General features: G+C 41.5%; 1 protein-coding gene across 7 annotated transcripts in view; it reads right to left on the reverse strand.

Moving 5' to 3' along the window:
* TRIO (trio Rho guanine nucleotide exchange factor) overlaps positions 1 to 12,555 on the reverse strand; it is a 281,042-nt gene that overhangs the window by 80,912 nt on the left and 187,575 nt on the right. For all 7 annotated transcript variants that reach the window (XM_082234103.1, XM_082234106.1, XM_082234105.1 and 4 more), the window contains exons 30-33: positions 10,800 to 10,990; positions 7,639 to 7,740; positions 6,187 to 6,329; positions 4,442 to 4,541 (exon numbers count right to left, since the gene is read on the reverse strand). In XM_082234103.1, coding sequence (XP_082090229.1) covers positions 4,442 to 4,541; positions 6,187 to 6,329; positions 7,639 to 7,740; positions 10,800 to 10,990 — 536 coding nt within the window. The remainder of the gene's footprint in view (positions 1 to 4,441; positions 4,542 to 6,186; positions 6,330 to 7,638; positions 7,741 to 10,799; positions 10,991 to 12,555) is intronic.

Raw genomic sequence — 12,555 nt, forward strand, 5'->3', positions numbered from 1 at the left:
CCGCGACGGGATGAGCTCCCGTTGCTCGGTCCCTGCTCCCGCCAACCTAGCAGTTCGAAAGCACGTCAAAGTGCAAGTAGATAAATAGGTACCGCTCTGGCGGGAAGGTAAACGGCGTTTCCGTGCGCTATTCTGGTTCGCCAGAAGCGGCTTTGTCATGCTGGCCACATGACCCGGAAGCTGTACGCCGGCTCCCTTGGCCAATAAAGCGAGATGAGCGCCGCAACCCCAGAGTCGGTCATGACTAGACCTAATAGTCAGGGCTCCCTTTACCTTACACCATACTGCAAGCAGTGCGGGAGGGAACATTTTCCCATACACTTATGGAAAAGTGGCTCCTGTTGTTAGCACTGAGAATGCAACCCTAGGGCTGTCAACTTGTGTAAAAAAACACAACAACAATCAGGGTACCTCAAGTGCTTCTGAGCCCATGCAAAGCTGATGGTTGCTTTCATAAAGAGACATGCAAATCCCAACCTTCAAAATTTGACTTGGGCGAGAGCAAACACCATATATAAGATCCTAAAATATACGGCTGCTGCGGCCCTCAGACAAGCCCAATAAACAGCTATTTCAAGGGGGTCGGTTCCGAAGTTCAAGAGAAGCAGGGCTTCTTTACGAGCCCTACTTTGTCTTTTGAACGTACAGATAACCCAAGACATGCTGCTCAGGATTGTGTATGATTTACCAACCGGGGGGGGGGGGGGGAGAAGAAGCATAAGGCAACACTTCAGAGAAGTCCCAAAAACTATTACCAAAAAAAAAAGCAACAGACTGAGTTGCCGATTTACAAGGCAGCAAGCATCACCACCCTTTGGAAGATGCTGACATTTTACTATTAGAGTCATGCCTCAAATTAGCATGTGGCGAACAGTTTATTTTTTTAACCGCCATCCGCAGACCCATGCCTCATCCACTTAATCTACAAAGTGTGTGTGTTGCGTTTCTGCCACAGATGGCCTTCGAAGTTTCATAAAACATCAAAGCAATTGTGATAAAGAAAGTGGAAAGGAGGAGGGAAGCAAAACTGAAGCGCAGGGCTGCTGCGTAGCAAATAAAAATAGCAGTTTAAATGCATCTAGCCCCCATCAAAAGCGAAACTCATAAACTGAACCAATCTGGGTCTTAAAAGGAATTAGCCACCTTCCTGAGGAAACTAGGTCTGTGCCATTAAGCATGAAAAGAAGGCCTGAGTCTTCATCAGGGCAGTCCCATCTTAGTACTATGGGCCTGAAAATAATTAGATACATTTCTAAGGGAGTTTTGGTATCTGTTAATAGATGTTAAGGAGATTATACTTATTGTAAGACTCTTGTTTTTAGTCTTTATTGTATGATGCTTTGAACAATATTTCTTAACTGCAAGTTAGCAAATATCCTATTTCTTCAGCTTTTTAGGTTTATTATTTAGGTACTATTTACTATTTGTACGTTGCTTTTCCCTACGAATATGCCCAAAGTGGCTCAAAACAAAAGTGAAACGATTGAAAATCCAAATCCACCTCATTACTTCCTCATTCTGCAAAATAAAAAAAAATAGATTTCGCTCATCACTTCATAAACATTCTGCTGATAAGCTGCATAACAAAGATTTGAACATCCTAAATACAGTAATGCAGAAACAAATATGCAAAATTAAAAAGTGAGGTGAAGTGGGCATTTGAGTTTGGTTGCTGGTTTTCTTTGTAGTGGGATTTTGCATTTTAGTGTTTAATTGTTGGTTTGGACAATGCATTTTTCTGCCCTGAGACGTTCTGCTGAACGGTAGATTATAAATATTTCTAATGAATAATAAAAATGAAATTAAATACCAGTTTAACCTCCCAACTTTTAATGAATTTGCAAATCAGAACTTCAGAAACTTTGTCCAGGTTTTCCTCCACACTGCCTTTCTAGAAAACACATAGGCATCTTGCCTGCGTACTCACAGTAAGCCACGTATTATGATTTATATATGTAAAAAGATTTCCCAAAAGAAAGAGTTCTTCTTAGTTTCCTCCTTTGTGGCTTTAATCCCAACAACATCTAGAGGGTCACCAGCTTGTCAGCCTCTGTTAAAACATTATTTCGAGGTGTGTGTGTGTTTGTCAACTAAAAATCTACTCTGGAGCCATTAAGTTCTCAGTAAAGCCTTCATATCAGAATAATGATGTAGTGTACAACATCTTGAACAGCAAATTATCCAAACATCATTCAGCTGCATTAGCTCTGTTACACACTGCTACTCTCATAAGGTAACCAGGTCCAGCCAGCTAGTACTTACTTACTCTACTAGTTGTGCACACCAAGGTGGAATCTACACACATAGAAAAAAATGCTCTGAAAATGCTTTTTTTAAAAAAAAGTTTTGAAAAATACATTGAATTTTGCATAGCTCACTGCTGCCACCTAGTGTCACATTTGTATATTGCACTTTACAACACATTTAAAGCGTTTTATTTGCAGCTGTGTAGCTGAGTCTCTAGTCCTCTGTACTTTGCTCAGCCAGGTGGACCAGAAATAACAATGTACTATTTACTGGCTACAGCTTAAGGTGAGGCCCTGTTTTACCAGGAGGGCTTGTCACTTGAATCTTTTATTTGCCCCTTGCTTGCACATTAATATTGAGTCAAAGGTGTAGGATTTCAGAATGAGCGGTTATGTGAATTTACCACAAATAATAAGTACTTGTGCACCCGTAAAGGCCCTTTCTTGAAAAATCTTCCTTATGAAGCGCTTTGTGGTCAAAGTTGTATCCAACATTCCTGAGGATATGGAGGAAAACTTTACTTTCCATGAAAAAAGTGAAGCGATTCCCAAGGGTCTAAATTTATCATGTCACAGCATCATCTACTGGTCCTATCATCGTCTGAAAACTAAAAAGAGGTTTTTCCTACACAGAACTGACATAGTTTCTCTGACAGCATTGTTCTAAAACAAATAAGCAAACAAATAAATCTCACCTTTGCTCCTGGCACAGTGATGCCAGAAAAGATATTTATAATAAATTTACATTGTGACACTCAGGTGACAGATTTGCTGCCCTTCTCAGGAGTCACAGGTATCCTGGCAGTGTCCAAATATTGACACAAACACGGAAAGCCTAGGCCTGGAGTCATAAATTTTGCGGTGAACGCTGAGCCTCAAAGGTACAATTGCAGGGTGCCATTAATTAGCCAAACAGTAGAAGTCTGTGTAGAAGTAGTCCAATACACTGAAGTTAACATTAAACTGTACATAATTCAAACAGCACAATTTTAATAAAAATGCTCCCACCAGTAATCTTAATTTCTGTGTGTGTTATTAGCCAAAATACTGGAAGGCACAGGGGTTACTTCTCAGGTGTAAGACTGCCCAACAATGGGTAGGCTGCAAAGACCCTGTACTGAGTTGGCCGTCAGTCTGAAAAAATAAATCTGCACCTTCAAAGCTCTCCATTTTCAAGCTAGCTCTCTGTATGCAGGGGAGCTGTGGAGGGCAGAGAGAAGAGGAGAATGCCTGTAAATATTTTTAAAGCTGTGGATCAGGTCAGCTGATCCACACCTCCAAACCTTTCAATTACATAGTGAAAAATAACAACCATCCCCTGATGCAAATTCTAAGAAGAAAAGTTGCTTTCTGGTGATGGAAGCGCTCAACAACGCCTTTGTGAAGAAACCAAAAGCTTCACATACAGTGGTACCTCGTTTTGAGTCCGCCTCGTCAAGCGTACATTTCGCCGAACATCCGCAGCAAACCTCGAAGTACCAGAATGGGTTACTTCCGGGTATGCAGCTCGCGCATGCGCAGAAGCGCAAAATGCTCCACGCGCATGCGCAAAGTGGCACTTTGTCGTGAGACCTTTTCGTCTAGCGTCCGGGGCTCCGGAACGGATCCCGGTCGCAAAACAAGGTACGACTGTACTAGGCTAAGGCCCAAGTTGAACAAAAGGAAACCATGAACTAGAGAAACTTAGGAACTGATTTACTGGAGAATGTAAAAATATCCACTTATATTTTATATACAGCTGCACTGAAAGCATCCACGAGACCTATTAAAAGATGAGTAGCTAGAGTCCTTTTGCACAGATCATTATCTTGGCCCAGGGAATAGTGTGAAGACCATTGTACGGTTTTTGACTGTTGAAACTAAAGGGTTGGGGCCAAGAGCAATGTCTGGACAGCACACCACCTGGGAACCATATGTAAGCAGCTGTACATTACTTTGAGTAAGAACAGGAAATAAAAGCAAGTAAAGCAAACATACAATCCCATTCTTAGGTACATGAAGATCGGATTTCGAGCCTATGAATTCTGTGCGCCCATTCAAGTGGCATTTTGACCCACTGTAGGAAAAAACCGTGCATGATTCCCAAATATGAAGAGGTAATGTAAAGGAAGTCACAGCTATCACTTGCCAATGATTATAGAAAAAAAAGGCATAAGCAAACTTTTACCAAAAACCTAATTATACTTTTGTCTTACCTTATCGCTGTCTAGTGTGTTCTGGGAGGTTCGTGACGCAATTGAAATCGTATCTGGCTGACTGCTTCCATCTCCTTGACTATCCAAGTCTTCTCCATCTCTAAAAACATAAGAAGTTAAGAGTCATTAGCTGGAAAAACATTTTCTGTGTAGGGTGATGTTAATATTCATCTCCATGTACAAAAGCAGACATTCAAATAGTAAAAGGTAAAGGACCCCTGTGTTAGGATATTTCCGTTCCACCTTAAAAGGGAGCAGGCTTTGTGAGTCACAGAGTCAGCGCATTTCCTGTTCACAGGAAGTTTATGTTTTCTATTGCTTTCGCTTCTCTCTCTGTGTCTGGAGACACTGAAGCAGGCAGTCATGTTTTTCTTTGTTCTGATCAATGCTGAATAAAACTTGTAAATAACGCTCTCCTGCGTGCAACTTCTGCTGTGAATTATCTGCTGATAGAGAGTGCATCAGCTCTGGAATGTCACAAGCTATTTTCTGGAGCTCGTGTCGCTAATTGCTGATACTGTATCTATGGGAGATCGATGGATCGTCCGGAGACGACGTGGGGGCCATGATGGGCTTTATCTCCCTGGCAGTATCCCAACACCCTGACCATTAGGTCCAGTCGTGGCCGACTTTGGGGTTGTGGTCTCATCTCGCTTTATTGGCCGAGGGAGCCGGCGTACAGCTTCCAGGTCATGTGGCCAGCATGACTAAGCCACTTCTGGCGAACCAGAGCAGCACATGGAAACGCCGTTTACCTTCCCGCTGGAGCGGTACCTATTGATCTACTTGCACTTTGACGTGCTTTCGAACTGCTAGGTTGGCAGGAGCAGGGACCAACAGGAGCTCACCCCGTCACGGGGATTTGAACCACCGACCTTCTGATCGGCAAGTCCTAGGCTCTGTGGTTTAACCCACAGCGCCACCCGTGACCTGTGACATTCAAATAGGAGGCCAATAATATGCTACACAAAACCCAAGAGAAGGAAATCAAACATGCCGTTGTACTTTTAGTTACATCACTTAGTTTTAAAATCGATTGTGGTTAATATAATATATAATGGTTAATATATAATGCAAACTGGATAAAGAATGTACAGAAACACTATCAACTGCAAGTTCACATGAAGGTACAGAAAAGCCATACAAATAGTGAGCCTAAGGGAGGAGGTGTTTTGTTTTTACAATGCTCACTGGAGAGTATACTGATCTTGGCATGTATGAAATGAATAAATTCCTTTGTCCATCACTATTAGCACAAACTGACTACTATATATCAGGAGATTATGAACTGGGGAAAGCACAAAAATCCCTGTTTAGGTTCACAATTTATGCACATTCTCCAAGCCACATCCCACTCACCCCCCCATACTTCCCAAAATAAAGGGAGCTAATGTGTTAAACCTATGCATTCTGAAATTATGGAGCCAGACATTTGGTGACTGCAATTTGCTATGCAATACATTTCAGTACAGTGTCAGCAGCTTGCTTGCTTGCTTGTTTAGTACATCTGACGTGTGTCAACTTCTTCAAAAGCTAAGCACAGCAACTTTTAAAATAAGGGTCTGAATAGCATGCAACAAAATAATGCATGTGCTCAAGTTTCTGTGCTGTGTAATTATTTGAAGAACTTACAGTTCAGTACTGAGATCTAACAAGCAACATAAAAACCCCCACATACATTTGAGACAAATCTCGTGAATGACAGGCTGAAAATGTATACCTTGACATTCTCTGCAGTTACTAACCTTCTTCCTTTCTGTTTTGTTGTTGGTGCAGTTTTGGGGATATGAATTGGCTCTTTTAAAGCTCCCTTGAGATGAATCGTTCTTTCCTGTATTACTTCTCTGATGTGCTTGATCCAGTCTTGCTTGTTTTCAATACTGGAAGCCTTTAAGACAAAATAAACAACTTAATTTTTTTAATGTTACCTTCACTAGTCAACTCCATGTATGATGGAGGGATGAAGCAAACCTGGCTGTGCCATTTACAGTTGTATGGTGGCGCTGTGGTTTAAAGCCTCAGCGCCTAGGGCTTGCCGATCGAAAGGTCGGCGGTTCGAATCCCCGCGGCGGGGTGCGCTCCCGCTGCTCGGTCCCAGCGCCTGCCAACCTAGCAGTTCGAAAGCACCCCCGGGGGCAAGTAGATAAATAGGTACCGCTTACCAGCGGGAAGGTAAACGGCGTTCCGTGTGCAGCTCTGGCTCGCCAGAGCAGCGTTGTCACGCTGGCCACGTGACCCGGAAGTGTCTCCGGACAGCGCTGGCCCCCGGCCAATAGATGTGAGATGGGCGCACAAACCCCAGAGTCTGTCAAGACTGGCCCGTTCGGGCAGGGGTACCTTTACCTTTACCTTTATTCATGGTTTATATTTGCAAAATGGTATTTCTTAATTATATTACAGTAGTTGTGAAAAAGAGACATTCATATTATACTTCATACAGTTGCCTGGTTTGCACACAGCGTTAATGTCAGTTTGCATTTCTTAGTGCAGAAAGTATTGATCTGATGTGTAGAGATCTTTCTTATTCTACTTAATTCAATAGTGTTCTGGAAGCAGAAGGTTCATGATGTTTGGGTTATTCCTTCAGAGAAGCAGAGTACAGCTGGCTTAAATTGGTTATCTTATCTCGTCTGTCAAGGTCATGCCGACTATAAAAGTAAGGCCAGAAGGAGCCTGGCTTTCACTTTCTCTTTCTACTTCTTTTCCTTCTGGCATGTTTTTCTGTACATAGTATGCTTAGTGTTAAGGTTTAGACTTATTGTAAGTTATTGTAAGCTTAAGTTAAGTCTGCTGCAACTGGTTTTCTTATGGACCGTGCCAATCCTGAATGTATTGGATTTGTGACCATTATGTTCATCTGCCTTCAGTAGCAGTAAAGCTCTGCTGGATGAAATATCAATGGCCTCTGGTCTATTTTTGGGGAATCCTGCAACGTGCTGAAGTTTTTACTCTGCTAACTATACATTGGAATCTGCTATGGATCAATGTTGAGTAGAATTTCAATGACAGTTAAACCATAATGCAGCAGGACATTTCAACTGCTTGCTCTTTTCCTCTCGAAGCCATCTTACTGAACCCCGAATTCACGTGTAAGGCTCAGAACTGTTGGTAATGTGCTCTGCAGGCCGGATGAAGGGGGGACAGTTATTGAAAAATAATTTCACACACTTAAAGAGTATCTGCACACCCACAGTTACCTTTAGTACAATTTTGTTGTCTGAAGTAGGAGTCCTACCAACCCAGAGTGCAAATTTGCAAGGGTCACCTTCCACGTGCTCTGTGACACCCAGCTCTGAGGTCTGAAAATCAGAAGAGATTAGAGGAATATAATTCAGATTTTTAGAATAGTCATAGGCATACAGCAGTCACGAAATTAAAAGACGCCTGCTCCTTGGGGAGAAAGGCGATGGCAAACCTAGACAGCATCTTAAAAAGCAGAGACATCACCTTGCCAGCAAAGGTCCGGATAGTAGAAGCTATGGTTTTCCCAGTAGTGATGTATGGAAGTGAGAGCTGGACCATAAAGAAGGCTGATCGCCGAAGAATTGATGCTTTTGAATTATGGTGCTGGAGGAGACTCTTGAGAGTCCCATGGAATGCAAGAAGATCAAACCTCTCCATTCTTAAGGAAATCAGCCCTGAGTGCTCACTGGAAGGACAGATCCTGAAGCTGAGGCTCCAATACTTTGGCTGCCTCATGAGAAGAGAAGCCTCCCTGGAAAAGACCCTGATGTTGGGAAAGATGGAGGGCACAAGGAGAAGGGGACGACAGAGGACGAGATGGTTGGACAGTGTTCTCGAAGCTACAAACATGAAGACCAAACTGCAGGAGGCAGTGGAAGACAGGAGTGCCTGGCGTGCTCTGGTCCATGGGGTCACGAAGAGTCGGACACGACTAAACAACAACAACAACAACAACAGGGCATACTTCTGGTCAATGCCCTTTCAGACAAACAACAATTGCTTCCATTGTTCCCTGACTGGTTTCCTGTTGACAACAGCCCTGTATTTTATCCATATTCCATGGCCAACCTTCAGTCTGTCCTTTCCCCGCCTTAGTCAAGAACACTAAATACTTCTTAAGTGATTTCTAATGTCTGCTCTGCCATAATCTTAAATAAAAAGTATTTTGTGATCTGACCAAGCTATTGCTAAAATTCTACTGTATTTTTGAATGCTCTGAATGGACAGAGGTTGCTGATTTTGGGAAAGTTACAGCTCGTTAAACATGACACAGGTATTGATCGACAGTAATTAATTTCCAGTTGCTAATCTCAGATTCCTGCTACTTTGAGATAAAAGAATGAGCATGTCAGTTACTGATTTATAGGGTGTTTTATGATAGGTTGAGTATTATAGTAAGCTTCCATAATTACCTTCCTTTCTCATCTACTTTGTCATTACTGGGACAAAGACTATCCAAAAATGCTTCGGTTTAGACTGCAATCATATACACACTTACCCCAGTAAACTGAATAGGACTTATTTATGAGTAGTTATGCATTAGGATCACAGTTATAGTTAGCTATAAAATTGTTAGTGTGTATTTTCTCTCTCTCGTGAGAGTGGGTGTCAATCAGTACTCTGAAGGATCCATTATTATGCTGGCATTTTCAGAAGATTTCTGTAGCCCCCTTCTAGGAATGTTTATTTCTCTACTTCTTTTCTGCATTCTGTTTCAGTTGTCAAACAGGATACTGCAGAATAAAGTAGTTCAGGATCTTAACTCTACATAGGACAAAGAGAGGCTCTATCAATAATTCTGGACAAAAAGCAGAACACTGGAATAATTTCAAAAGCCAAAAGATGACATGTCTGGATTTTGTTCTTTGACATGCTGCAGTTGACAATCGGTTGTAGATCATTCTCACTTTACATGGTTCAGTGGAATAAATTTGTGAGTCTCTTCCTTTGAAAGCTCTAGGTCAAATCCTGGTTTAGGACAAAAGCTATCATGTTTGGTTGCATCAGTCAAAAGCTTTCACGCAAATTGGCGTGACTGGCAGTCTGTGCCCTGAAGTTATTCTTCTGTCTAATGTTGGGTCTGTTTCTAGGTCACAGTTGTAGAACCATGCTAGGAGGTGCATATGTGACTGTTTCAGCTCCCTCATTCTGGCTCTCGACACTAATATTAGTTCCTTTTGCAATAAAAAGGCATAAACCACAATATGTTTTCCATGGGACCCTCTCTGAAAATACCTGTGTACTACTCAAATCATCCAACTATTAATAAATTTGAGGTCTTTTAATTATGTGGAACGACACCCACAATCTTCTCAATTAAGAATCACAATACAGGACCCATTTCTAAACAGGTACATTTAAAGGGCCTTTCCACATGGAGGAATCTGTGCATTGGAATGGCCACTGCAGAAAGACTTTCCCTGAAAGCCAGCAGTCATTGATGTTGGAATTGTCAGAAATGCACAAGGAAGAACTAATGAAGCTCTTAATAGACGTCTGCCTTGGATCTGCAAAACTGATGATTTCCACAAAGGAAGGATTGTTATTTGGATTTGGGAACTTGGAAAGCTTTTCACTTCATTAAATGAGGACTCGAGCCAGCACCTCTCCACCCCTGGACATTTAAAACGATATGACAATGGAACCCCCTAAAAAAGTAGGAATCCTCATCAGCACATAAGAGAAAGAAAGACCCTAAAATACCCAATTTTCTCACTTGATCTGCAAAAAAGGAGAAAACCAGAAGCCACTCTCTTTCCACATCAGTCCATTAGAGAAGACTGCAAATAATTAACTTGCTACACCTTTTGCCTGAGTTCTTCTCACATCCATCCCTCCACCCAATCCCAGGAGCTGGGTCTGCGATTACTAGTTGGCTATTATAAGACTGGTAAATTGAAATGCCCTGCTGTGGTTTTCAAGTGAGCACACTCCTGCATCAGATCTGTTTTTCCTTAAAAAGCTGTTGATTCTTTAGAGGCAAAATGGCGTCTAGAGAGCACCACGTGTCTGAGCTTCAAAAATGGAATAATGAAGACTGAAGTTAATTGGCCAGGCTTTGAGCGGCCCCAACCAAGTGTTTGGCTAGCAACTGGGCCAGCCAGTCCGTGTCAGCGATGTGCAGAGAATGAGGCCTCTGAAATGGATCTGTGCTCCTCCAGCTATCTTTCCCCTTGGCTTTGCAAGATTTGTCATTTTCCCTACAGCTGCCAAATAGTATGGCCCTATTACAGCAAACAGTTAACCTTCAAATGGCTCTTTTCCTTTCTCCAGCCTCGAAGGAAAGCCTGGAAGAGTAGTGACTATACCGAAAAGCTCCGCATGGTTGCAACATCCGAGCCCATCTGCTTGTCGTTAATAACTAGATTTGGCTGGGTTTTCGCTTCAAACTTACAAACAATTTGCTCTTGTAGATGTATTTGCTTCTCCCACTGGAGTCCTTCACTTCTTTACTGAAGACCAGCGACATCTCAAAGAGGAAAAGGTGCCTCTCGCGACCTTTACGAATGAGAGTTTTGGGGTCCCACACTTGGAAGGATTCCTGAAGGATAAGCTCCCCCTGAGATTCAATGTTCTCATCAAAACCTAGAAAGAAAGTTGGAATAGTTGAAAGAAGCAAAGAGAAATGGAGGCTGATGGGGAGCCAAAAAGCTCTATTTTAGTGACAAAGCTTCCTACACTCTCTTACCTTAGCAGTTTTTGAACTAGTTCTGGGAAACCACTGGACTTCCTCAGAAGCCTTTAAGGTCCCCCCCGCCCCATGACAAGGTTAGTAATGATGGACAAGCTACATACCTCTAAGATAACTAATCTACATAATCAACATGTCCTTGCAAGGGTTTTCCTGAAAATGCAAAATTGGAAGTCCCCTGCCTTAATACTTTGTTACAGTCTCGTAAGTACTCAGTAAAGCTACCAACATATTTTAATGTATTATTTAGCATTTAATTTTGCACTGAACAATATTTCCATTTTGCAAAACTTCATTGAAGTTGTCTTCCCCCTCCTCAAAAAAACAAAACAAAAGGGATTACAAGCTGCTTTGCAATGGAAATTTCTAATAACAGTTTTGACTCAACTGATTCTCAACCAAAAATGGTTCCAGAACTTCCAGAATTGTGCTTCATTTCAACCTGCTAGGGATGGACCGCATGCATAAATACAATGCCTCTTTTAGAAAAGCTAATATGGCTTCATGTAGCAGTTCTTAAAACTAGTGTCTCCCAAATAGCCATTTGGAATGTAGCTGCTACCTTGAATTTACAAACCCATAAAGGAGTTGTGAAAACAAGGGGAATAAATCATGATTACTTAAAAGTTCATTCCCTATTATTAAATGGGAGATGCTTTCATTTATTAGCTCCATATAAAAGGTATTCAGTCCGCAGTAAAGACACAAGCCAATGGTTTAACATGGATGAAGCTTTTTATACTTTCCAAAGAGCATCAACCAAAGACAGAACCGGCTTGAAATAGTGAAACACAATTTCCATCACTTCCATCCCTGCCTCGCCAAACTGAAAATGTATGTATATGGTAGTAAGGAACTGTTCACTTTAATAAAGTCTATTATATAATCCATCAAAGGACACAAGTATCAACAGATGGATTTGGAGCCGTAGAAATCAGCTCCTAAAAGGAAATGCTTTCACTTGAGATGTCAACATGTCAACCATGCAAATGTTCAACAGAGCTTGTTTAAAAGGCTGACCTGTGTAAAAGAAATATTGGAATATTCCATAAAGCCTGCCCACATGCTTCCTGACAAGGCAACTACTAATGTTAGATTTCATGGTCACTGCAACATTTCTGCTTACATATGTGGTAGTAAAGGCCTCACAAACTACTACTGATATGAATTACTCAGGGTTTAGAAACTGTGCAAAGTGACAGACCATGAAGGCAAAAATAAAAGGTTTACTAGGTAAGTGATTGTTTATTGAGGAAAAGGTTTCCAAAAAAGTTCAATCTTGAACTAAAAAAAACTTTCAAAAAACTAAGCATGCAGACAGACATAATTCATATAAAATGTAACTGCGAAAGTTGGTTTTTCAATCAGAGGCCATCAGTTTTGCTTTTTTAAAAAAAAACTGAACATGTGACATCTTTTAAGCAGGAACTCAAGTTATGGGAAGGTCAAGATAAAGATT

This window comes from Podarcis vaucheri, assembly GCF_965113315.1.
Source record: "Podarcis vaucheri genome assembly, chromosome: 8".
NCBI lineage: Eukaryota > Metazoa > Chordata > Lepidosauria > Squamata > Lacertidae > Podarcis > Podarcis vaucheri.